Source organism: Equus quagga, unplaced genomic scaffold (assembly GCF_021613505.1).
Source record: "Equus quagga isolate Etosha38 unplaced genomic scaffold, UCLA_HA_Equagga_1.0 146_RagTag, whole genome shotgun sequence".
Taxonomy (NCBI): Eukaryota; Metazoa; Chordata; class Mammalia; order Perissodactyla; family Equidae; genus Equus; species Equus quagga.
The window spans coordinates 10073234-10098782 of record NW_025796728.1 but is presented as its reverse complement, the minus strand read 5'-3'; the positions used below and the strand labels follow the sequence as shown (position 1 = coordinate 10098782).

Sequence of the window (25549 nt, the reverse complement as noted above, 5' to 3'; positions counted from 1 at the left end):
GGGCTGGCCCCAAGGAAAAGTCTTAAACATAAGGGTAAGTGTGTCAGAATTTCATAGAAGTCCCAAAACACAATATATTCCAGAAATTGCAATACTGACAGTGTCTTTGCTTTTCAGGATTGATTCAAACGACTTCAATTGAAAAAACTTCAAACATCGCTTCTTGGCCTTTTGGCTAAGATCCAGTGTGGTATCTCTTCTTATCAGTTTAATATCTGATATGTCCTCTATCCGAGGACAATATATTACATGTATTTTTGGAGCAGGGAGATGCAATAGGAGCTTGCTCTGTCCACTGCGCACATCGACCTGGTGTTGCAGTACCTCCAGGAACGGTGCACCCCCTCGGGGGAAATAAAAAAAAAAAAGAAAAATTCAAACAAAAAGGGTCCAAGTTGTCATATAAAATGACAAAATTGAAGTAACTGAAGTCCAATTTCTTTGATTATTTTGAATCTAGGGGCTTCTGTCTTCTGCCTGGAATGTAGAAAGCTGTAAAGAGGGTGGTTCCTACCCTAACAAGAAAAAAGCCAGATAACCCACAAAGTCAAACACAATTCAGTCCATAGCAGGCGATAATCTGATGAACTGTTTCACCACTGTGTCCATGGTCTGCTAAAGTCCCATCCCTTAGCACCTGCTGGATTTTCATTGCCTTCTGTCCTAACCAGGCCGGGGAGCTAATCCAGATTACTTCCATTTCCCCGAGCGTCTGCTGCCTGAAACTACTTCTGGTACCAAGTTATTAGTCAGACATCAACTCTAGCTAATTCAAGAAGAAAAGAAATTTATTAATGGGTATGGAGTAGCTCAGACTCTCTGGGAGGGCTCAGAGCTTATAGAGCTAGAAGCAACGCCAAAAATAACATCCCAGAACTGGTCCTGTGAAGATACGGCTTCCACTGCCAATGCCCAGGACACCCCAGCCAGGCTGCAGCACCGATACTATCAATGCTGGATGTTGGCACTGCCACCTGCCACTTCCAGGATGGAGTGATGTCACAATCCGCCTCTTGAAGTAGGTGTAGGCGTTTGGTTGACAGTGCCCAGGTCACATGTCTGAGCCCTAGCTGCAAGGGAGCCTGGGAAAGTGAATGCATAGCATTTTTTGCTTCTACAGAGGGAAATGGGCTCTGCCTCATGAGATGGCAGCTGTGGGACAGGGGGACCCCCCCAAACACAAAAAGGGTGTTCAGTATACTGCTGCCCAAAAAATGATGAAGTTTACCATAGATATGGCCTCTTTGGGGCGGAACTGTATGGGAATGTCAGAAAGTGGAAACTTTATACCCTGGCTCAAGAAAGACTAACTAACAGAAGTGGAGTGGTTGGCCCAGAGCCTGGAAAACAGACGCAACCAGCAAGAGCAAAAGTCTCTACGTCTGTCTTCAGTAGCTGCCCGAGGATACTCTGGCAGTAGTTGGGGCTACCAGTCCGCTCGAGCAGCGAGAACAGTTGTGAGCAGGGGAGCACTTATACTATGGGCCAAGCATTGTGTGACGTACTTTCCATATTTTACCTCCTTTGATCCTCCCAACTATCTCCAGAGCAGTTATTATTTTAAAGTGAGAAAACAGAATTGTAGAAAGGCCTGTAAGATTTCCAGGATCTCACCGTGCCAGGTCTATCAGAATAGAGATGGATTCTGCAGGCCATTGTAGCCAATGGAGGGTGATAGGATGACCCAGCCAACTCTCCCCGCAGAGTCTACACTTCCTAGACCTCATTTGAACTCAGCTTCCCGCAGAGACTTCCCAAGCAGAGAAGGAACTGATCAGCCCCCATTGTGAACATGTGGGCCTCTGGTTTACACACAGTCTTCGGTGTCTTTGGTTATAAGACCAGAATGGTGACCATAACCACGGTGGAGAAAATTGTTTCCATACCCTCCTAGCTGAGAACAGACTGAGAGCCAGCAAGTAAGTCTGTGAGGAGGGGAGCTTACCAGTGGGAAGGGTGCTCTGTCTGTAAACTCAGTTACCATAAATGATGCTTTTGCTCTCAGGTGGATTTGACAGTCTGGTATTTAGGTAGACGCTGCTTTGCTTTGTATAGTTAAACATGTTTTTGGAAGATGTCTCATTTATCTTTAACTTTATTGAGATATAACTTACATACCATAAAATATACCCCCTTTAAATGTATAATTCAATGATTTTCAGTGAATTTACTGAGTTGTGCAACCATTGCTACAATGCAGTTTTAGGACCTTTCCATGACTCCAATAAGATCCCGTGAGCCCATTTACAGTTGACCCCTGCTCTCAGCCCTGGTCCCAGGCAACCACTAACCTACTTTCCGTCTCTACAGATTTGCCTTCTCTGGATATTTCACATAAATGGAAACGTACAATGTGTAGTTCTTTGTGTCTGGCTTCTTTCACTTAGTGTTACGTATCTAAGACTCATCTATGTTATAGCATGACCAGTATTTCCTTCCTTTTAATTGCTCAGTAGTATTCCATTGTATATACACATTTTGTTTATATGTTTGATATATTTGGATAGATCACATTTTGTTTATCCATTCACCAATTGACGGAGTCGCATTTATCTCGATTTCCTTAGCATACTGTTCGCTGAATGCATACATTGAGGCCACAGGATCCAATAGGTGGTCTCATCCCAACCTGTCCCCACTGTCTTGTATTCATTCTTCATTTCTCCTCCCATATTTCACTCACCCCCAAGTTCCAGAGAAGTTTGGGCCTCTCAGTAACCTGGTGGAAAAGCTTAAGCAGGAAGCACTGAGCTGTGCAGTCAGACCATCTGGGTTTAAACTCCGAGGTCTCAACGGCCCCATCCTTGCTGAGGAGACTCAGGTTTATTGTTTAACTTCTCTGCGCTTCCATGGTGTGTATAAAATAGTGATGAACATAGGAGCTACTTTATGGGGTTATTGTGACGATGAAAGATGCTGGTACATGTAAAGTGCTAAGCTTTTGTTAAGTTAGTCATTTTTACTTGCTTTGGGTGTGGGGTGGGGGACTAGATTTTATGCAGAAGAAGTAGCCTCTTCTGTGTCTCACTTTCTTCATAGTTAAGGCAGAGCCTAAAGACTAGGCAATCAAGGACCAGCACTCTCTGGTATGATGGTTAGGATGGGAAAGATGCTGAGTGACCATTTCCAAGGAGCCTGACTGCACTTGCCCCACGAGAGGAACAAGGGCTCTGGAGTGAGGAAAATGAAAAGCATCTCAGTGGCGCTGAGCTTTATGAAGTCCAAGGAAGCAACTCTTTTTTTTTTTTGGAGGAAGACTAGCCCTGAGCTAGCATCTGCTGCCAATCCTCCTCTTTTTGCTGAGGAAGACTGGCCCTGAGCTCACATCCGTGCTCATCTTCCTCTACTTTATATGTGGGACGCCTACCACAGCATGGCTTGCCAAGCGGTGCTATGTCTGCATCCAGGATCCAAACCGGCAAACCCTGGGCCGCTGAAGTGGAATGTGCACACTTAACTGCTGCGCCACCAGGCCTGCCCCAAGGAAGCAACTCTTAACTTGAATTCCTAAGTAGGAAAATATTCTGGTCTCCTCCACACAATCAACCAGTTCCAACACAAATGAAGGCCTGCGTGCGAAGCTTGCTCCTAGTGTGGGACTCCCTTCGCAGCCTATAGAGCTCCCTGATGGGCTTCCTTTGGGGCACTCGCCCTTCTGAGTATCCAGGAGGGATGGTAAGACCTCCAAGGAACTCCTTTCTCCAACAGACCCAGGTTTGGCCTCCTGGACGCTGCATTATTTTGAGGCACATTTCCATCACCACCTGGTTGCTGCCACTTGATTGACGCTGTGAACATACTCAACCCAAGCCTTCTAGGGCCCCTGCCTGAATTTACAGAGCAAATGTTTCTCTTGCATCTGAGCAATCTGTGCTCTCATGATTCAGCTTCCTTAAGGGCAAAGAATCTAGTTGCAATGCCAGCCCCTTCTGGGCCTCTCTCTTCAACTATTATTGTTGAAAAATATTAATCATAAGCAGGGATACTGGAATGGAAGTGAACTCAGCAGAAGTCTTTCTAATCTTCTCCTTCCCACTTTCAGAACGCTGTTCTCCCTAAAGCCAAATGGCAGTGAAGGCCATGTGTTTGCACAACGGCTTTCTTTTTCTTTCCACTAAATTGTTATGGAATATTTGTAAATTCCTTCATCATTCCATAGGAACTGTAGTATCTGGGTAGCTCTGACCCTCAAAACATTATCAGTAAGGTAGACATCATGCCTTGAGGAAGATCAGACCTTTGGACAACAAACACCTTGCTGCCGTTTCTGTTGCCATTGTGATGAAAAGGTGGAATTAGTGGGAGACTGGAGGTGATGTAATATTTGAGTTTACAAAATCTTTGTGAAAGCTTTCCTCTGCGTCAGCTTTGGAGACTGGGACTGGCTTGACTACATGGTGTGGGGGATGCCTTGTGATCAATAAAAGATCCTAGCTGTGTGTATGTGCGGAGAAAGCAATGGGGATCTGTCTAGTTTTGATCCCCATGAGCCATGACTTCTAAAGAGAGCCGTGCCTTGCTGCCCATCATTACAAGCTTCCACGGGGAGGCCAAGCTGCCAAATGGTCAATAAATGCAGAGACCTTGGCCTCCTGGGCCTGTCCTACAGACTACATTTCAAAGGGCATCTGTAAAAAGGCCACAACGAAGGTAGTTTTAGGGGTACCAGCCTCCTGCCTTTCAGTTCTTAGCCTGAGGTGGGCTGCAAAGGGGCAGGTTTCTTTTCTGTCTCTGCAGCTGACTTTCTCTAGGAAGGTACATGCTTTCCATCACAGGCCGGGTGAAAGCACATGGCAAAACTGCCAAAATCCTCCTAAAAAAAAGGGTTTCAGGAGTGTTTTTTGGGGTCATGAGTGTGTGGCCACCAGGGTGGATCTCTTCTCAAAAAGGCTCAGAACAAAACCAAAATGGGTGCATCGAGGGGACGCTGCCTGGGTCTCTACCAAAAGTTGCTTGAGAAGCCCACTGAGTCCCTAGAGTTACACAAAGTTTGCCCAAAGCTGCAAGAATGATCCACACACCTAAATTTGTGCTTAGGAAGGGGGTGCACTCAGGAGGGTGGATGAGCAAGGCTTGGGGCTAGGACCAGGTGTTCCAGTCTGTGAAGACAGCAATGCGTTGCACATGGGGAGTGCTCAAGCCATGTTTGTACTGCTGAAGCAGCAGTCTCTGGTCCTTTCCCAGCCAGTTTATCCACCTTTATGGTCACCTCTGCCCAGGGGCCCTCAACTGGAGAGCTGCAGCCTGCATCAGGGCCAGCTCATCCCGAGACAGCAGCGTGTTCAGCCCAATCACTTCTTTATGGACCTACGTCTCCTAACAGCTCTCAGAATTGTACTTCTCTATAGAAACGGTATGGATTTCCTGCTTCTACAGCAGCTCTCAGGGTTCTGCATTCCAGACTTAATGTATCACCTGGAACAGTCACATCTGCCTGTGTTATTTGCTTTATATTGTGAGTCCCTCTAAGGCACCCACTGTAGTGTTTTTAATGCCAGCCCCTGGTCTTGTGCCTAATTTCTACAGATTAAGTAAATACGTGTAATGAAAATTGCTACCCCCTTCCCTTAAATTCTTGTTGGCTTTCACCGATCTGGACCTTGCACTATGGTGCTCCTTAGGTGTGTAACGATCTTCAGCTGACTGCTTTCAAAGCTTCTTCTGGAAGAACGGATACAGTACTGTTACCTAAAAGGAATGGATTTTACTCAGAATGCATTGTCTTTTCTAGAGAACAGGAGTAACCAGAGAATGAGGGGGTGGAAAGTGCCTTAAGTTGGCAATCACTGTTGATAAAGAAACGTTATTTAGAAATGGGACCTTGTATGTTTCTGTTGGACTTTGAAATAAGACACAAAATGAAATAAATGAAGGTTATTACTCTTACAGGAACGAAAAATTGGAGCTCTGGTTTCCAGGCTGAGGTGTGTGATTATGTGCTCATTTCCATTGTTCTACACTGTTGCTGGCTTGTAGCAAACTTTTAACTTCTTGTAGGCAAGGCCATCCTTATTATCTAGGCAGGCTGCAAAGCCTGTTGTCGGACTGCTGGAGACTTGCTGGTCTCCAGTGCTTTCTACTCACAGTTTATCCCTGTGAACAGTGAAGACAGAAGTCTTGACAACACAAGTATCAAGATGTGGAATGATAACCCCAGTGAGGGTGAAACACAGAACCAGGCGCGACAGCTTCTTTCCGTTCACCTCTTATTCCACATACATTTATGTAATCTGCTTGCTCTCCAATAATTAGTTTTTAAACTAAATATGCATGTCCAAAATTTGCGATAAACAGATGTATCAGAAAGTATAAGTGACAGGCCACCTTTATGTTTTTAGGTTAAAAAGCAACTTCTACAGTTTCCCAAATGTCCATCAGAATTTATCATCGATTATGTTCTCCCTCACTGTAAGCCAGATCAGAGTAGGTAGCCAGGAAGTTTGAAGGTGGCATTTGGTTTCTATGAGGATATGCAGACTCCAGAAATTAAACAGAAAATATGCAGACATTTTATCAGCTTGCGACATACCAAGGGGTACATGAATATTCAGGGCTCCACACTACTATGTAATGCTGCATTTCTTGGTTTTATTTGAAACAATGCATATTTTTAGCATTTTATGGTAGGATTTTACACTTGTCATTTACACAAATTACAAGGTTCTGCTTCAAGTCTTTAAAAAAATTTTAAAAATTCAGCCCATGTGCAGCACAATATGCAAAACTACTTTACATTATACACACTTTTTATCAAAGGAGATACAAAATTCTGGCTTGTAGTTTTAGACAAATACAAGAAGCTTCAAACTAGACACAAAGGGTTAACATTAATTCTCAAATATAAGTCTGCACTTTGTGTTGTATTTCTCTGAGATACGAATACCAAATTCCTAAGGGATTTTACTTTTTCCTTTTTCAAAGGAAAAATGACAAATTTCCCTTAAACAAGTCCCTCCACATCAGCTCAATCTTTCCTATCATCCTATTCTCCCTTCCCTTAGTGCCAGACATGTTATAAAATCATGAGTGGGCCAGTTACATGTGTATGCGGACCAGATCCTTTCAGCTAACTCCTCTCCTGCAATAATCTCAGCAGCCATAAACTGATGCAAATGGTTCTGCTACATTATGTTGAATATGACTGAACACTATGTAATCTCTCAGCTGTGGTGCTGAGTAATTATCAAAAGGAGTTAAGAGAGAAAGAAGTTCCCTACAGGTGTGCTTATTGGTGACCAATTGGTGGCCTTAAGAACCAAGCTGTCTGATGCTAAGGGAACTTTAAAATCTTTCTAAATAGAACGTGCCCACTGATTGCTTTTGAGGGACTTCTCGGATGCTTATGCATAGATATTCTTCTTCAGCATGTTGGAGGCAATGTTTTTTTTATACTTTCCTTCTAAAGGGTTAGGAAGAGGCAATAAGGAAGAGTAGGGCTGTTTCTGCCCTTTCAAAAGATACTGTTTTCTGTCACTGGTATCCATTGTTCCCTAATCATCATGATACCTAAATGTGTGTATATGCATATTTAAAAGAACTACCCATCTTTCACTCAGTCAATATACAGCCAACTCTTGATTATCTATGAGAACATAAGTGACATTTACTACCAGCAAATTTTCGCATTAACATAACCATCCTTTTTTGTCACAGCTCACATTCACTGTTTGTACATCCCATGTAGACTACAGCCTATGAAGACCAAGTTATAATGCAAGCGTCGTTTCCATCCTCTAACCCAGGCTAGGCATGTGTGTGGGAACGGAGTAAGAACACCCAGCTAGGGCTTTGGGAAAGAGCCTACAATGGAGAATGGGGGCAGGCCATAACTCTGAGCATGAGAAAGGACAAATTTCAAGTTCCTCCTGAATTAGCTCCTGCAGTATGCCTTCATTATTTTAAGTTTATGATTACTGCAAAATTCAAAACCTGAGGCACAGTCACTATTTTATATAGATAATGGAGAGTTGACTGTAATCATGTTCTTTGTTTAATGACATTAGCCCTTTCACATAAAAAAAATTCACAACATATGATAAAAAGATTAAAAAAGACTACCATATGACATCTAGAAGCATTTATTTTATGCAAAAACTTAAATATGAGCATGTGTACACAAAAGTGCACACATTACCTATGCTGAACAATGCCAAGAAGCAATATATTGATGCAACAGTTGTCTTCTAAAATAAACATAAAAACTGAGCCCAGATCGGCAGACAAAAGCAAAACACTTATTTCCCAATAGCACAATGCTGAAATTGATAGCAATCCTAAACACTTCCAACTTTCCTTACAAAGCTGCCAAAGTCCAACTATTTTAAAAAATTGCCTTTGTTTTTTTACATCAATAATAAAAATCTGGTGACAAACATTATAAAACCAAATGCTGGACAGTCTTTACTCCTTTAAAATTCCAAATATCCCAACATAATCACAGGAGTAAAAACCACTTTAAAGTGATATGCTTTATGAAACAAACAACAATATGTACATTTATTGCAAATTATATTAAACTAAAATGGAGGGGAAATCAAAATATGAAGTGATATGAAATCAATAATAATTTTAATTATTTTCTCACTCTGATAAAAATCAGAAAGCAACATTTATAAAATTGCCACCACATCACTTTTCATAGCAGGGAACTGAAATCTGTACATCTCATTTTTGCAGAAAAGTAGGCAGGCAGAAAGAATTATACATAAAAGTTTCCAAAAGGAAAAACAAAGAAATATTTAATCTGATCTTTTTTCTTCTAAAAAATTAATTCAGTAGACTTCTATTTTTTTCTTGTGTAACAACGGGAATTCCTGGCTCTAAAATTGATGAATTTTCAGTGTCAGTGTAAGGACATCCTGTTACTTTCTTTAAAATAAAAACTGCAGCATGGAAATTAATGGTGTATTATGCCTTTAAACTCCAGATATGCAGGAACTGGAACCAAGTGTTAAGCAATTTGCTTAATTATTGACTTTTCATAAGAAAAGTCTGGGGGGAAGGGTAGAATAGAGTTGCTTTTAGCCCCTCTCAAGAGTTTCTGCTGTACATTTCCATCAAAGACTTGTGGTCATGTGAAAAGAAAGTAATGGTTTCTTTCAGTTTTCAAGGCAGAAAGTGTGTGTTCTGAAGTTAACTTCATTTCTCTTCAGGGACATTTTGAATCCAAGTTTTACAGAAGCTGGAGCCTGCTTCTGTTTGGCCTTCATTTTCTCCCTTTGCAAACGAGTTTTCTTTTTACCTTGGGGATAGAAATGGAAGAAAGCAAAGTTAGAGAAGATGTAAACAGGAAAACAAGCCAAACGAGAATTATTTCATTTCTCTAGTTATTATCTAAAATCTGAAAATACATTTTTTCATTTTTCACTTGAGACTTTGCTTGGTTTAAGGAATCTTTCCTTAAACTAGATAAAAACAAAATACTAATGAAGATGTTTTTGTTTTCAACCATTAAGTGCTGCTACCCAATGCCTGATTTGCTTTCAACAATAAAAGCTACTTATTTGAAATAACTGTAATTTTTATTACTTTTAAAATGATATTATAGAAGAAAAATTACTGGACACTACAGCAAAATAAGTTTATAAGCAGCAAAATAAGTTCTGACTCCTGAACTGGGTAAACAAATACATTTTAGTATACTATAAAACAAGGAGGAAAATTTAGCTTAATCCTGCTCAGAGTGGAGGAATCCCCTCTGGCCCCATTTGCCTGGTAGGGAGGGAAACTCTGATCTCTGGAAGCATGAGGGAGTGGGATAGGTCCGTCTCTTTCTCTTCTCCCCTTACCTACTCCTCTTTGGGAGGAGGAAGAACCTTTTAATAGGTGAGGTGGGTGGGGTCAGGTGAGTATGCTGTGCTTGGCTTCTTCTAGATTTGTTCTCTTTTGCCCCCAAAAGGTGCATTCTGGTGGGCCTGCAGTTGTTCGATTTAGGGGCAAAGCATTAGCAGCCACCGGGCCTAGGTCATTCCACTTTTTTTTTTTTAAGGAAGATTAGCCCTGGGCTAACTACTGCCAATCCTCCTCTTTTTGCTGAGGAAGACTGGCCCTGAGCTAACATCCACGCCCATCTTCCTCTACTTTATACATGGGACGCCTACCACAGCATGGCTTTTGCCAAGCAGTGCCACGTCCGCACCCGGGATCCGAACCGGCGAATCCCGGGCCGCCGAGAAGCGGAACATGGGAACTTAACTGCTGCGCCACCGGGCCGGCTCCTCATTCCACATTTTTAATCAGCCATATCAGTATTACGACTGTCTCCTTCTCAACAATTCCAAACTTGGGAGAGAAAGATAAGGGACTTGTTTACTTCTATTCCCAAACCCCAACACTACACATACATTTTATAAAGATAACAGTGGTAAAAAAAAAGATTAAGATTCTTACAGAGACAATTAAATTAACTTGTTATAATATACAAAACAAGTTTAATCATATGCTATCAAAGAGTCCTCTACAAGCTCCCTGCTGCACCTTCAGGACGCTCCCCTTTACTAGCTCTGAGTCCTCAGTCTCTTCCTGGCTGCTCTCCCAGACTGTTAAGCGATCCAGATCACTGGGAGAGTTTCCTGGACTTGACTCTATGTCCCAAAGTGAATCGCCATCACTTCCGAGCACTTGGCTTCTGAAAAATTTCATATTATTTTGATAAAAATTCACTTGTTACTCAAAGAATATTCATATCAAACTAATATATGGTAGTTTAACATATGAGGATACACACTCAGGGGCTACTTTAAGATATGAACCCATGTGATGTGAGGAAATTTTCTCAATATACAAATGAACACAGGAAATCAGGAAATTCTTTGCTTAAAAAATAGAAATTTCAAGTTTCTTAACACTCTACTACTAAGCAAAACATATTAATCCAAAGATGGGAAAACTATAGTCTCTTATCCTATAAATAATTTATTTAAATAAATCCCAAGTTTAAGGACTGTTTCTCTGCTGATGTTTCTTGATAGTCTCTTCTTCGTGGAAGAATTTGACCTTAAGTATGAGCAAAATATACTCAAGGATGAGCAGACCTATAAAAACACATTTTCAATACAAAATGTTTGGAATTATCACTTGGATAATAGCTCAAAAACAGAAAGGAAAACGTGAACTGAACAACTGAAATGACGATCAACCCTTTAACCCAAACTCAGAAAGCTAACATTAATTGTCCAGTTGTTTAGATACTGTTTCCTGACCTTAGTATATGAATAGCTGATTTTTATAAATGTATAGGGTGAACTCAAGAAATTTTCTCAAAATAAGGAACAATTCCAAATGCAGCTCAAAATATAAACAGGAACATTTATTGGATAACACACAGTAAATAGCCAAAGGAATACATTTACTGCAAAAATACAGTGGCATCTAAAAATTTTATAGTTAAGTTTACAGGTTAAAATACTCAGCATCAACTCCCAGATTAAGAAGTAAAACGAATGTCAGTAAACTTTTGTACATACTATCTATGTTTTGGTGGAATAAAGTATCCATCCTTAAATTAGTAAATAAAGTATGTAGGAAGCAATCATACTAAATGTAATTATTATTTCGCTAATGTTGTCAGTAAGAGGACCTAGTAAGAGGAATTCTAAAAGTACGTCAGTGTAGCAATTCAGCTCTGACTCTACGATGCAAGGCCCCTAGGCTATGCTTCAAGTTGTCAGGGCAGTAAGTGAACTGATTCCATCACCCTGGGTTCATCCTTAGCTCACAGATGTGGTGTCTGATGGCTCTCAGGTTTGGCAACCCTATTTCTTCTTTTACTAATTAGCTAATTGCAATTGTAATGGTAATCTTAACAGGATGATTCAAAGTGTGATATTAGCTCTGTATTCAGGATTGTTCCATCACGTGGCTTTAACTTGTGTTTAAGCCTCACCAGGTCTCCGGAAAATACAGGTGGGAGGTCAAAACAATCACAGGTAATACTTGCAGTTAATGAGAAGTCTGTTCAGGATCTTGTAGGAGGTGGAAGCTACAGTTCCACGTGAAATAAAAATAAAGCTGGCACCTTCAGAGGTTTGAACATTCAACGTCTTCTCCTCAAACTGAGGGATAGTTAAAAATATCAGCTGAGTGACAAACAAGTAACTTTATTATTAGTGTGCCTGTCCATTCCATCTTTTGGTGGTAACTACACATTAAAACATCCTTTTACACATTAAGAAGAAAAGCAAACAAATAATAGAGCTCTGAATGTTCATAGTTTAAAAATGTTTCAAAATACTGCTTAAGTTAGACGAGAAACATAAATGCAGCTACCACTGTGAGCAGAGAGGGAGGTGGTTAACAAGGGCTGCACCTAGATTCGAAGCCCCGCTCTGCACAGCACTGGCCAGCTGACCTGAGAAGGTAATCTTTTCAGGTCTAATCTCCTTATTTCTAAAACAAGGTTATACTTGCTTCATAATGATCGTTGGCAAGGCAAATATATGTTCAACAACCTTTCCCTATTATCACTATTATTTCTACTAATACATTTGCCAAGCAGCATGCCAAGTATCTTCCACACATCATTCTACGGAATTTTCACCACAGTCTAACAATGTTCTTAGCATCATGTGCCTTATTTACTCTAAGTTTGCTACTTTCAAGAACATCTGATCTCTCTTTTGTTTTTCTCCTCTCTGAAGCTAAATGCAGGGGCTTTTGTTTGCATGTACTCTAAAAGAGGTTAAAAAGATGACTGCAGTTGTCTGGTTTAACCTGTGATTCTTTTAAATAAACTAGCTTTTTAGGTAATAGTTATAAATATGCAAGTAAGTATTTACAAAGCATCCTCTGTTATACCGGTTTTTTGTGCATATAAGTGCCTGTAGAACTAAGACTTAATTTTACCTTAAAAGTACAATAGAACATGGTGGTTACAAACTCTGGAGTGACATCACCAGGGTTTAATCCTGACTGCACTATTTATATAAGTAAAGGGACCAAAAACTACATGGACCCTCTATACCTGGATTTCCTCTTTTTTGTAAGTGGAAAAATACACGTTTTAAGGATTTAATAGGTTAATAAAGAGCTCAGAATTGAGCCTGGCTCATCATAAGCACTATATTAGTGTTAGCTATTCTCATGTAGCAATTTCAAAAATTGTAATAAAATATATATAATGTAAAATTTACCATTTTAACCATTTTTAAGTATACAGTTCAGCGGCATTAAGTACCTTCACATTGTTGTGCAATCACCACCACTCATCCCTAGAACAATTTTATCTTCCAAAACTGAAACTCTGTACCCATTAAACATTAACATCTATTCCCTCCTCCCCCTGCCAGCCACCATTCTATTTTCTGTCTCTATGAATCTGACTACTCTAGGGGTCTCACATATAAGTAGAATCACACTGTATTTGCCATTTTGGGTTTGGCTTATTTCACTTAGAAAAATTTCCTTAAAGTTCATCCATATTGTAGCATATGTCAGAATTCCATTCTGTTTTACACAGTAATTTAAAAATAATTCTTATTCTGTTACTGTATCAGTCAACAAACCTAAAGTGAAAGTTTTCTGCTCTCTTCTGGAGTTGACAAGCTGGGGAAGAATACTCCTTGAGGGCAAGAACCTATCCATTTTGGATACTTTGTGTGTGTGTGTGTGTGTGTGTGTGTGTGTGTGTGTGAGGAAGACTGTTGCTGACCTAACATCTGTGCCAGTCTTCCTCCAATTTACGTGGGGTGCCACCACAGTGATGCTTGAGAAGTGGTGCTAGACCTGCAACCAGGATTTGAACCTGTGAACCCCAGGCCGCTGAAGTGGAGCACGTGAACTTAACCACTATGCCACTGGGATAGCCCCCATTTTGGATACTTTTGTATTGCCAACACCCAGCAAGATGCCTCGCGCACTAATCAGTTAAGGATTTGTTAAAAGAATGAATGAAAAGTACAAGGAGCAATACTGATGTGCCTACAATGCATCAAGTCTATGCAAGAGGACATGATGGACAACACAGAGTTTCTGGAGGAAGTTAGGTTTCGCTGAATAGTTCTCATCAGGATTCCAAGACTAAGTCACAATGCTAGAATTTAAGGGCAGAGTCGTATATTAGCTTTAGAAAAGAATGGAAAAGACACAAGGAAGCCTAGGAGAAAGTTTGAGAATGTACTTCTATGTTTTGTTAATCATGAACTAGTAATCAACCATTCAATCAGAAGTTGGATCTGTTCTATTCTATGAATCAATATAGTACAATGTTATCATGAACATCTAATTTAACCATCTAACTTCACAGAGAATATAAAACCATCACAGAATTCTGTATTTTGGATACCACGCCACCCACTGATCTACTAATTGGCACTCGTAAGACTTCTATAGTACTTTTCACTCTTAAAAGAGACATTTTAAGATTTTAAAGAAGGTCCAATGCCATTTTTGTTTATTTAATGATGTTTGGGCATATGGTGTAGCTAAAAGTAGAGCAATGAGTTTTATAATGCCTTAATTCAGACAAAAAATCTAGTTGCTACTGAAAACATTTTCAGGGTCCAAGTACCTACCTGGACATTTTGGTTAGATGTCAAAACGACAGCTAATAAGAGGTAAGGTGTGGCTAGAATAGAATTCTAGAAACCCTTTAGAAAATTCTGGCAATCTAAGGAAACTTTTGAACTTTTATATAACTGAAAAATTTATTAAGGGGTAAAGCAACTAGAATTCAAAACAATGGTATAACAAAAAACTGAGCATTTATTCTGTGCAAGGCACTTTAAGTGCTTTATATTTATTGATCCATTTAATTCTAAGAATAATCCCTTGAGGAAGGTATTATCACACTGTCTTACTGATGAAGAACAGGAGGCTGAGGCTGAGCATATTTGCCCCCAGTATTGGCTTTCATTACTACACTTATTAGTCCAAAAAACTCGAAATGAGTAGGAGAGAAAAGTATTACTTAGCTCAGGATTGGACCTGCATCTGGGGCCATGAGATGTTGTAAAAGGTACCCAGAGACATTTAAAATATAAGAAAATTTAACAGCCCCAAACTTCAGAATTTCATAAATGGTAATTTAAAAAATAGACTTACAAACACATATGCTTCAGCAACACTGTTCTTTATAAAAATACTGAAGCAGGGTGGTGGGGGTATCCTGAGATGACCAAGCTGGCTCTTTCCTAGAAGGAACTCAGATGCTTCTAGTCTAACTCAGGGGGAGATGAGTTAGGTGTAGGTACATGAGGGGAAAGAAGGGGGTAGGGATAAGTTCTAATTGTTGGTCAAGTTTGGAAGGAGCCAACTTCTAGATCTCCAACTGGGGCACCACTGTTATAGTGCAGAATATCTGAAATCCCAGCCCGAGAATGATCAAAGATGAGCAGCTGTGAGGTTATTTCACTGGGGAGGGTGGGAGAGGGGTCAGTTGTTGACTTATATTAAAATTAATGTAACAAGACGAATTAAAGAGCAGGGTATACTTGTTCATGTGTCATGACTTCTATCTTCTCCATTTGGCGACCTTTGTATCCAAAAGGCAATCCTTTATATTAAGTAAACTCTATGCAACTATGTGAAGAACATCAAGCAAAAGATAACATTGTCCTTGCTAATAAATAGAAATATAAAAACACCATATCCTAAATTAAAAATTAACCGAAGAAAAAAAAGGAGATCTCTCTTCAAATTCATGTCCTGAAGGTTATGAGATAAACACAAATGACATTAAAACCGACTCAGGAAAACCAAGGGCGGTTTTCACTCCCAAAAGCCTGGGTTGTTTAGGGGTGACTGGCACATACTAAGAATAAAATAAAATGTCTAAGTTCAAAGCTCAGAAAGAATAGTGGACATTACCTTTGTAGGTCAATCTGTCTCTCTGCTGGTGCTGCCTTTTTGGCTATGTCTTGCAGTTTGGGTGCTTTGGCATTACCTGCTTCCAAACCCCCAGGGCTTTCCTGACTGACCGCGGCTCTCTTTCTTCCCTTGCTAAGAGGTTTATTTATATCATCATTTTTGGTTGCATTGCCCTGAGATTCAGACTTGGGTCGACGTCCTCTCCTGGGTTTTGAAGGGGCAGGTGGTCCTGATTCATCCACTTTCTCATCTGTTTTTTGTTGGATATTCTCTGTACCAGCTGCTGTTACTGTTCTTTTCTTTCCTCGGTCACTGCTGATGTTGCCCTGGGTAGCCTGATCAGAATTAATCTCCTGAAAGAGAATAAAACACAAATCCTTAAATATCAATGATGTGTACTAGTAGGAAGTAGTCTGAAAGTATTTTAAAGGAATTGGCATTTCAGGGCTTCCAGTTAAGTGCTTACATCCCATTAACAATGTATACTCCTTGAGGGTAGGAACTGAGCATGGTACCTACCATAGGGCTTGGCACATATAATGCATCCCGTAAATGCTTATTAAAATGCACAAGCAGTGGGGAGAGTGACACCAGCATCATGGTGGAGTGAGCTGTTTCCTTAGTCTCTCCCCTACTAAGTTACAAACAAATGGACATTCACTGACCAACAGAGGATCCCTACAAAGCACAGTAGGATGTCTGAGAGATCCACACAACTATACATCTGAAAGTGCGGGTACTTGATCCCCAGGGAGCAGTGGAAGGAGGGGAGTGGATCCTCTTCCCTTCCCCCTCCCCCAGGGGGAGCAATCTAGGTTGTGGGTCCTCACGCAGCAGCAGGCATGTGACTGTAAGAGGTGGCTGGGGAGCAGACAGGCCTCTGTGTGAATGCTTTCACTTTTAGAGTGTCAACCAGGCCTGTGGGAATGCTCCACATCAAGTGGTGTGGCTCAACCACCGTGTGGGTGCCCCCACCAAATGCAGCAGCCCAGGCAAACTGCCCATAGGCGCACAGAGTGGCTCACATGGGCAGGAAAGAAAGCAGCCCTCAACCCCCTGACCCACCTACCACACCAGCTCGGCTAGTGCCTGGCCAAGGCAGCAGATCTGCACCAGAGTGCCTGTGCCTGCTAAACGGCTGTGGCCAGCAGGCAAATGGGGACAGCCCTATTGGCACAACTTCCAGCAGATGTGGTGGGTTGAGAAAACACAGCTCCTGACCTCCCAGCCCAGTGGCAGCAAATGGAATCTGCGACCTGATGCTACCATTATGTGCCACCAAAGGATCAGTTCATCAAACACCATGAAGAACTACACTAACAGTCCAGAGCAGGAGGAAAAATGACTAGTCTCCAGAAACCAAACCTGAACTCACAGAAATTTACAATCTAAATGACAGAGAATTCAAAATAGTTATCATAAGAAACTCAACGAGTTACAAGAAAATCAGAAAGACAGTTCAATGAACTCATGAAAAAAATTAATGAGCAGAAGGAATTCTTCACCAAAGAGACTGAAACTCAAACAAAAAAAAAGAGAAATTCTGGAGATGAATAACACAATGAATCAGATAAAAAACAATCTAGAAAACTTAAAAAAACAAAGCTGATGTTATGGAGGACAGATACATAGAACTGCTTCAGGTAGAGTAGGAGAGAGAACTAACACAAAAAAAATGAAGACAGTCTTCAAGAAATATAGGACTCAACTAGGAAATGCAACATAAGGATTATAGGTATTACAGAGGGAGACAAGAGGGAGAAAGGAGCAGAGAGCTTGTTAAAGAAATAATAGCTGAGAACTTTCCAAACCTGAGGAAGGAACTGGACTTACAAGTAAATGAAACCAACAGAAATCCTAATTACAGCAACACAAAAAGACGTCTCCAAGGCATATAACAGTAAAACTGGCAAAGTCAATGACAAAGAAAAAATATCAAGGCAGCAAGGCAGAAGAAAATAATCTACAAAGGAACCCCTATCACGCTTTCAGTGGCTTTCTCAGCAAACACATTACAGGCTAGGAGAGATTGGAATAATATATACAAAATACTAAAAGACAAAAATTTTCAGCCAAGAATACTCTATCTAGCGAAACTATCCTTCAGGTATGATGGAGAAATAAAACTTTCCCTGATAAACAAAAGCTGAGGGAGTTCATAACCACCAGACCTTCCTTACAAGAAATGATCAAGGATGCCCTCACACCTGAAACAAAAAGGCAAAGGTTTACAAAGCCTTGAGCAAGGAGATAAATAGACAAAATCAGAAAAGTGAAGCTCTTCATGAGAACAGGTAAGCAAACAGTTAAAAACATAAAAGCCAAAAGGAAGAAAAGCACCAAAAATAACTATAAACACTTCATTTTAATTACAAACTCACAATACAAAACAGGATCATTTGTGACAACTATAACTCAGAAGGGGAAAAGGGAAGGGATGGAACCTGCTTAGGATAATGGAGATAAGAGGCTATCAGAAAATGGACTAGTTCATCTACGAGATCTTTTATACAAACCTCATGGTAACCACTAAACAAAAAATCAGAGCAGAGACACAAATCATAAATTAAGAGAAAACCATCACAGAAAACCACCAACCTGAAATGGCAGTCAGAAATACAAGGGATGAGAAAGAAGGGAAATACAGAACAACCAGAAAACAAGTGATAAAATGGCAGTATTAAGCTCTCATCTATCACTAATCACTCTAAATGCAAAGGGATTTAATTCTCCAATCAAAAGACACAGAGTGGCTGGATGGATTAAAAAACAAGACCCAACAATATGCTGCCTCCAGGAAACACATTTCAGCTCTAAAGACAAACACAGGCTCAGAGCGAAGGGATGGAAGATGATACTCCAAGCAAACGGCAAGCAAGAGAAAGCAGGTGTTGCCATATTCATATCAGACAAAGCAGACTTCAAGACAAAAAAGGCAGTGAGAGCCAAAGAGGGACACTATATAATGATAAAAGGGACACTCCACCAAGAGGACATAACACTTATGAATATATATGCGCCTAACACAGGAGCACCAAGTATATAAAGCAACTATTAATGGACCTAAAGGGAGAAACTGACAGCAACACAATAATAGTAGGGGGCCTCAACACCCCACTTAATCATCCAGACAGAAAGTTAATAAGACATAGTAGACTTAAATGAAAACCCAGACCAGAGGGACTTAATAGATACAGATATAGAACATTCCAACCAAAACCAGCAAAATATACTTTCTTCTCAAGTGCACATGCAACATTCTCAAAGATATACCATACACTGGGGAACAAGGCAAGCCTCAATAAATTTAAGAAGATTGAAATCATATCAAGCATCTTCTCTGATCACAATGCTATGAAACTAGAAATTAATTACAAGAAAAAGCTAGGAAAGTTACAAATATGTGGATACTAAACAACATGTTATGAACAACCACTGGATCAACGAAGAAATCAGAGGAGAAATTTAAAAATACCTGGAGACAAATGAAAACAAAAATACATCATACCAACTCATGTGGGATACAGCAAAATGGTTCTAAGAGGGAAATTCATAGCAATATAGGCCCACTTGAACAAACAAGGAAAACGTCAAATAAGTAATCTTAAACTACACCTAACAGAACTAGAAGAACAACAAACAAAGCCCAAAGTCAGCAGAAGGAGAGGAATAATAAAAATTAGAGCAGAAATAAATGAAATAGAGACCAAAAAAGCAGTAGAAAGTTCTAGATCAATGAAACTAAGAGATGGTTCTTTGAGAAGATAAACAAAACTGACTAACCCATACCCAGACTCACTGAGAAAAAGAGAGACAAGGCTCATATAAATAAAATTAGAAATGAAAGAGGAGAAATTACAACAGATACCACAGAAATATAAAGGATTACAAGATAATACTATGAAAAACTATATGCCAACAAATTGGACAATCTAGAAGAAATGGAGAAATTTTGGATTCTTAAAACCTCCCAAAACTGAATCAAGAAGAAATACACAATCTGAATAGAACAACCCCAAGTAAAGAGATTGAAACAGTAATCAAAAACCTCCCAAAAAAATAAAAGTCCAGGACCAGATGGCTTCTCTGGAGTATTCCACCAAACATGCAAAGAAGATTTAATACCTATCCTTCTCAAACTATTCCAAAAAACTGAAGAATACAGAATACTTCCTAACACATTTTACGAGGCCAACATCACTCTGATCCAAAAGCCAGACAAGGACAACGCAAAGAAGGAAAATTACAGGCCAATATTACTGATGAACAGAGATGCAAAAGTCCTCAACAAAATATTGGCAAATCAAATACAGACATACATTAAACGGATCATACACTGACCAAGTAGGATTTATACCAGGGACACAGGGATGGTTCAACATCCACAAATCAATCAATGTGATACACCACACTGACAAAATGAGGAATAAAAAAAAAAATCACATGATCATCTCAATAGATGCAGAAAAAGCATTTGACAAAATCCAACATCCATTTATTATAAAAAACTATCAATAAAATGGGTATAGAAGGAAAGTACCTCAACATAATAGAGGCCATATATGACAAACCCAGAGCCAACATCACACTCATGGGGAAAAACTGAAAGTCATCCCTGTGAGAACAGGAAGAAGACATGGGTGCCCACTCTCACCACTCCATTCAACACAGTACTAGAGGTTTTGGCCAGAGCAATTAAGCAAGCAAAAGAAATAAAAAGTGTCCAAATTGGAAAGGAAGAAGTAAAACTCTCCCTGTTTGTGAATGACATGATCCTATGTATAGAAAACCCTAAAGAATCCATCAGAAAACAATTAGAAATAATCAACTACAGCAAAGTTGCAGGGTACAAAATCAACTCACAAAAATCAGTTGCATTTCTATACACTAACAAGGAACTAACAGAATGAGAACTCAAGAATACAATCCCATTTACAATTGTAACAAAAATAAAATATCTAGGAATAAATTTAACCAAGGAGGTAAAAGACCTATACAATAAAAACAATAAGACGTTACTAAAACAAATCAAAGATGACAAAGAAATGGAAAGATAGTTCTTGCACATGGATTGGAAGGTCCATATTTCCTAAAGCGATCTACAGATTCAATGCAATCCCAATCACAATCCCAATGACGTTCTTCATGGAAATAGAATAAATAATCCTGAAATTTATATGGAACAACAAAAGACCCTGAATAGCTAAAGCAATCCTGAGAAAAAAGAACAAAGTTGGAGGCATCACAATCCCTGACTTCAGAATGTACTACAAGGCTATAGTAATAAAAACAGCATGGTACTGGTACAAAAACAGACACACAGATCAATGAACAGAATCAAAAGCCCAGAAATAAAACCACACATCTATGGACAGCTAATCTTTGACAAAGGAGCCAAGAACATACAATGGAGAAAGGAAAGTCTCTTCAATAAATGGTGTTGGGAAAAGTGGACAACCACATGCAAAAGAACGCAAGCAGATTATTATCTTATGGCATACACAAAAATTAACTCAAAATGGCTAAACGACTTAAGTAGAAAACCTGAAACCATAAAATTCCTAGAAGAAAACATAGGCAATACACTCTTTGACATTGGTCTTAGCAGCATCTTTTCGAATACCACATCTACTCGGGTAAGGGAAACAAAAGAAGAAATAAACAAATGGGACTTCATCAGACTAAAGAGCTCCTGCAAGGTGATGGAAACCAGGAACAAAACCAAAAGACAACCCACCAACTGGGAGAAAATAGTTTTCAAATGATATATCTGATAAGGGGTTAATTTCCAAAATATATAATGAACTCATACAACTCAACAACAAAAAAACAAACAATCCGATCAAAAAATGGGCAGAGGATATGAACAGACATTTTTCCAAAGAAGATATACAGATGGCCAACAGGCACATGAAAAGATGTTCAACATCACTAATCATCAGGGAAATGCTAATCAAAACTACACTTAGATATCACCTTTCACCTGTTAGAATGGTTATAATCACTAACACAAAAATAACAAATGTTGGAGAGGTGTGGAGAAAAGGGAACCCTCATACACTGTTGGGGGGAATGCAAGCTGGTGCAGCCACTATGGAAAATAGTATCGATATTTCTCAAAAACCTAAAAATAGAAATAGCATATGACCCAGCTATTCTACTACTGGGTATTTATCCAAAGAACTTGAAATCAACAATTCTAAGAGATTTATGCACCCCTATGTTCATTGCAGCATTATTCAAAATAGCCAAGATGTGGAAGCAACCCAAGTGCCCCATCGACCAATGAATGAATAAAAAAGATGTGGTGTGTACACACACACACAGGAATAGTAGTCAGCCATAAGAAAGGACAAATTTGTCCCATTTAGAACATGGATGGACCATGAGGGTATTACGTTAAGCCAAATAAGCCAGACAGAGAAAGACAAACACTGCATGATTTCACGCATATGTGGAAGATAAACAAACACATGGATAAAGACAACGGATTAGTGGTTATCAGAGGGGAAGGATGTTGGGGGTTGGGCAAAAGAGGTAAAGGCGCACATATTTATGGTGATGGATAAAAATTACTCTAATGGCAGTGAGCATGATGCACTCTATACAAAAACTGATAACTGAATAACGTATACCTGAAATTACACAATGTTATAAACCATTACAACTTCAATAAAATAACTGAAAAAAAACAAAGGGAAAAGATAGATCGGGGAAAAAAAAAAAGCACAGGCAGTATATATAAAATACAGAGAATCTACTTGCTTTTGCTATCACACTCATTCTAAATGAAAAGGTCCTTTTTATTGATGCTAGGCTTTAAATTTATCACTTTTCAAAAAAGGGAAGCCTGTTTTCATAATTCAATATGCTATGTTCCTTCTCTATGATGCATTTAACTATAATAATCTTGGTAGTTCTGTAACACAAAGGTAATTTCTCATTCCACTCATTCACTGTTACTTTTGTCGCTTCTTACTGCATTAGTCCTTAACTTTTCAGTTTTTTCTGAACATTTTCTTTTTTCCTCCTTCTAGTTTAGCATATATATTAATCATATTAAGTCACCTAAAAAGTCAAAGTAATAAGATCCTATTTATAACAGACATAATGGACTTCAGGAGGAATAACAGTTTTCAGAATAAAAGTGACTTGATAGGAATGATATTTCATTGATAAAATTTTAATTGGTTAAAGGGAAACAAAGGACCACTATCATCATTCAAAAAAACAGACTTCTCTTTTCAATTAATTAATTAATTAATTTCCATTTTCCTCAAAATCTTTTCAGAATGACTAGGGAAAGAATTATAAATCTTCATGTTTCAAGAAAATTTACTTAAATAAAAACTCATGAAAGTATTAATTTAAGTGAGAAAATCTACTTTTCAAATCAGTGTTTCATTTTAAGGTTTACTTTAATGTTAATCATTATAAGAGGATGGATAATACATAATAAAGGAACAAGAGTAAGGTGATCCACCAAGAATTAAACTGTAAAACAATACACAACGGATCAGAGAAGAGAGATACAAAGTCACCCTGGGGAAAGATGGTGATTCTGGGGAAAACAGGATGGGTCAATAAAGCAAATAAGTACTATTAAACCTGAAGTAGGAATCATTCATTCGACTGAAGGCCTACTAGGTACAGTGGTTGCTAGGCACAGATTTGGGAACAAAACTGAAATTGTTCCTGTCCTCATGCAGATTAGTATGTAGGTGACTAATTTTTAAAAGAGCAAATAAACATTTAGATACAAATTACCCTAACTGTTAAGAGACGAAAGAACAGAGCATTCTGAAAAAATCAAAGGAAGCATCAATTTCTAATTGGTTCTTTTGGAGAATTATTTAAACAATATCAAAGTAGAACCCATCATATGAAAGCTGAAGTATTCTAGACAGAGGAAAGAGGCAGCATAAAGCACCTGAAGAGGGAAAGAGCTTGAAAGATTTAAGGAACTTGAGCCATAAGGAATGACAGGCGACTGGTGTAAGATAATGCAGGAGAAGCAGCATGGGCCAGATCACGAATGCCTTATAGGATATGTTAAGAAATTTGATTTTATTCTAAGTGCTAACGAAAGTCATTGAAGGACTATAAATAGAGGACAAATATAATTCAAATTACATTTTAAAAAGATCAAATTGGCTGCTATATGGTGACTGGATTAGAAGGGAGCAAGAAGGTTAACAAGAGATAAAAGTAGGATGGCATCAGAAATTGAGTTAGACCAAAAAAAAAGATAATTTAAAAATAGGCAAATATGAACTGGCAATTCAGAAGAGAACATCCAAGTGGTTAACAAAAATACTGGTAGTTAGAGAAATGCAAATTAAAACAATAGTAGGGCATTAGTTTTGATACTTCATACTGAAAAATTTCAAAAGAACTATAAAAGCTGTTGCTGTTGGGTATGTAGAGTAAAAGGTACTCACATACTCTGCTGGTAGAGATGTCAAGGGTTCCAATTTTTCAAGAAAGCAGTACGGAAATATCTACAATCTGTAATACATTTACTCTGACTCAGCAATCTCACTACTAGGAACTTAGCCAATAGAAATAAAATCTATAAAGAATATTTAATGCAACATTGTTTGTAGTGGCAAAAAAGGGGAAAGCAAGTATTTATGTATATAAACACGTGAAAATGATAAGACTGTAGAGGAAAAAAAGAACACAGATTAGGCTGTTTAAAACAAACAAAAAAAGACCGCATCAAAAATCACGCACACATGGGGCTGGTCCCGTGGCCGAGTGGTTAAGTTCACGTGCTCCGCTGCAGGTGGCCCAGTGTTTCGTTGGTTTGAATCCTGGGCGCAGATATGGCACTGCTCATCAAACCACGCTCAGGTGGTGTCCCACATGCCACAACTAGAAGGACCCACAATGAAGAATATACAACTATGTACCGGGGGACTTTGGGGAGAAAAAGGAAAAAAACAAAATCTTAAAAAAAAAAAAAATCATGCACATGATATTTACACACTTACGAACATTATATCCATGTTCATATGGATAAAGAACTCATGTAAAAGCCAAATGAAGAGGGAAACAGCTGGACAAGCACAAAGAAAAAGAAGCCTCCTAAAGGACCACATTGGCAGTATCACTTGCCTGAATCCAGAGAATGTGTAGTCTTGGTTCTTCTTTTAACCACCTCCTTATTCATCCTTCATATTACAATTTGATTTCCCTCATACAGTACATAATAGCAGAGAATGTGCTGATTTGTAAAATGTGCATCCAGTTTTTAATATACATGTCTAGTGAATTGGTTTACGCATCAATCTCTTTGAGAAACTGGTTAGCAAGAAACACTCCCTTAGATCTTTATCTTCTTTTACTATACTAACAAGATAGTCTTTTGAGCCTAAAAGACTGAGGACCAGATCCTGGAAAAACATGACTGTTTATCAACTTATGGGAGACCTAACTGGCAAGTTATCAGGGTTTTGCCAAAATACAACCCCTGTCTCTTCAGGCTACAGCAGATTTGTTAAGACAGTCTTTGGAAGTGTGAAAAAGTTAAAACGAGGGTTTGGAACAATGTAATATTATAGCTCAATCAGAAAGTAACATTTTCGCCCCTTAGAAATTAGAATTTAAATGTCCAATTTATCTTATATAGAATTTTACAGCAGAGGCTGGAAAGATATAGATAGCTATTTGTACTAGATAAACATTTATATCCCTGTACCACCTCTTAATACGTATCATAGGTACGTTTAACTGAATGTCT

At 39.0% G+C, this 25549-nt stretch overlaps 1 protein-coding gene and 1 non-coding gene across 4 annotated transcripts in view; one reads left to right on the top strand and one right to left on the bottom strand.

The window, feature by feature from the left end:
* Positions 1-155: 155 nt before the first annotated feature.
* Positions 156-346, top strand: LOC124233001 (U2 spliceosomal RNA). The gene has a single exon (XR_006886951.1). It is a non-coding gene; the product is annotated as a U2 spliceosomal RNA (small nuclear RNA).
* Positions 347-6568: 6222 nt separating this feature from the next.
* Positions 6569-25549, bottom strand: part of LOC124232942 (sister chromatid cohesion protein PDS5 homolog A) — a 163440-nt gene continuing 144459 nt past the window's right edge. For all 3 annotated transcript variants that reach the window (XM_046649887.1, XM_046649889.1, XM_046649888.1), the window contains exons 32-33: positions 15805-16157; positions 6569-9241 (exon numbers count right to left, since the gene is read on the bottom strand). In XM_046649887.1, the coding sequence (XP_046505843.1) occupies positions 9238-9241; positions 15805-16157 (357 nt within the window). In that variant the 3' untranslated portion in view covers positions 6569-9237. The remainder of the gene's footprint in view (positions 9242-15804; positions 16158-25549) is intronic.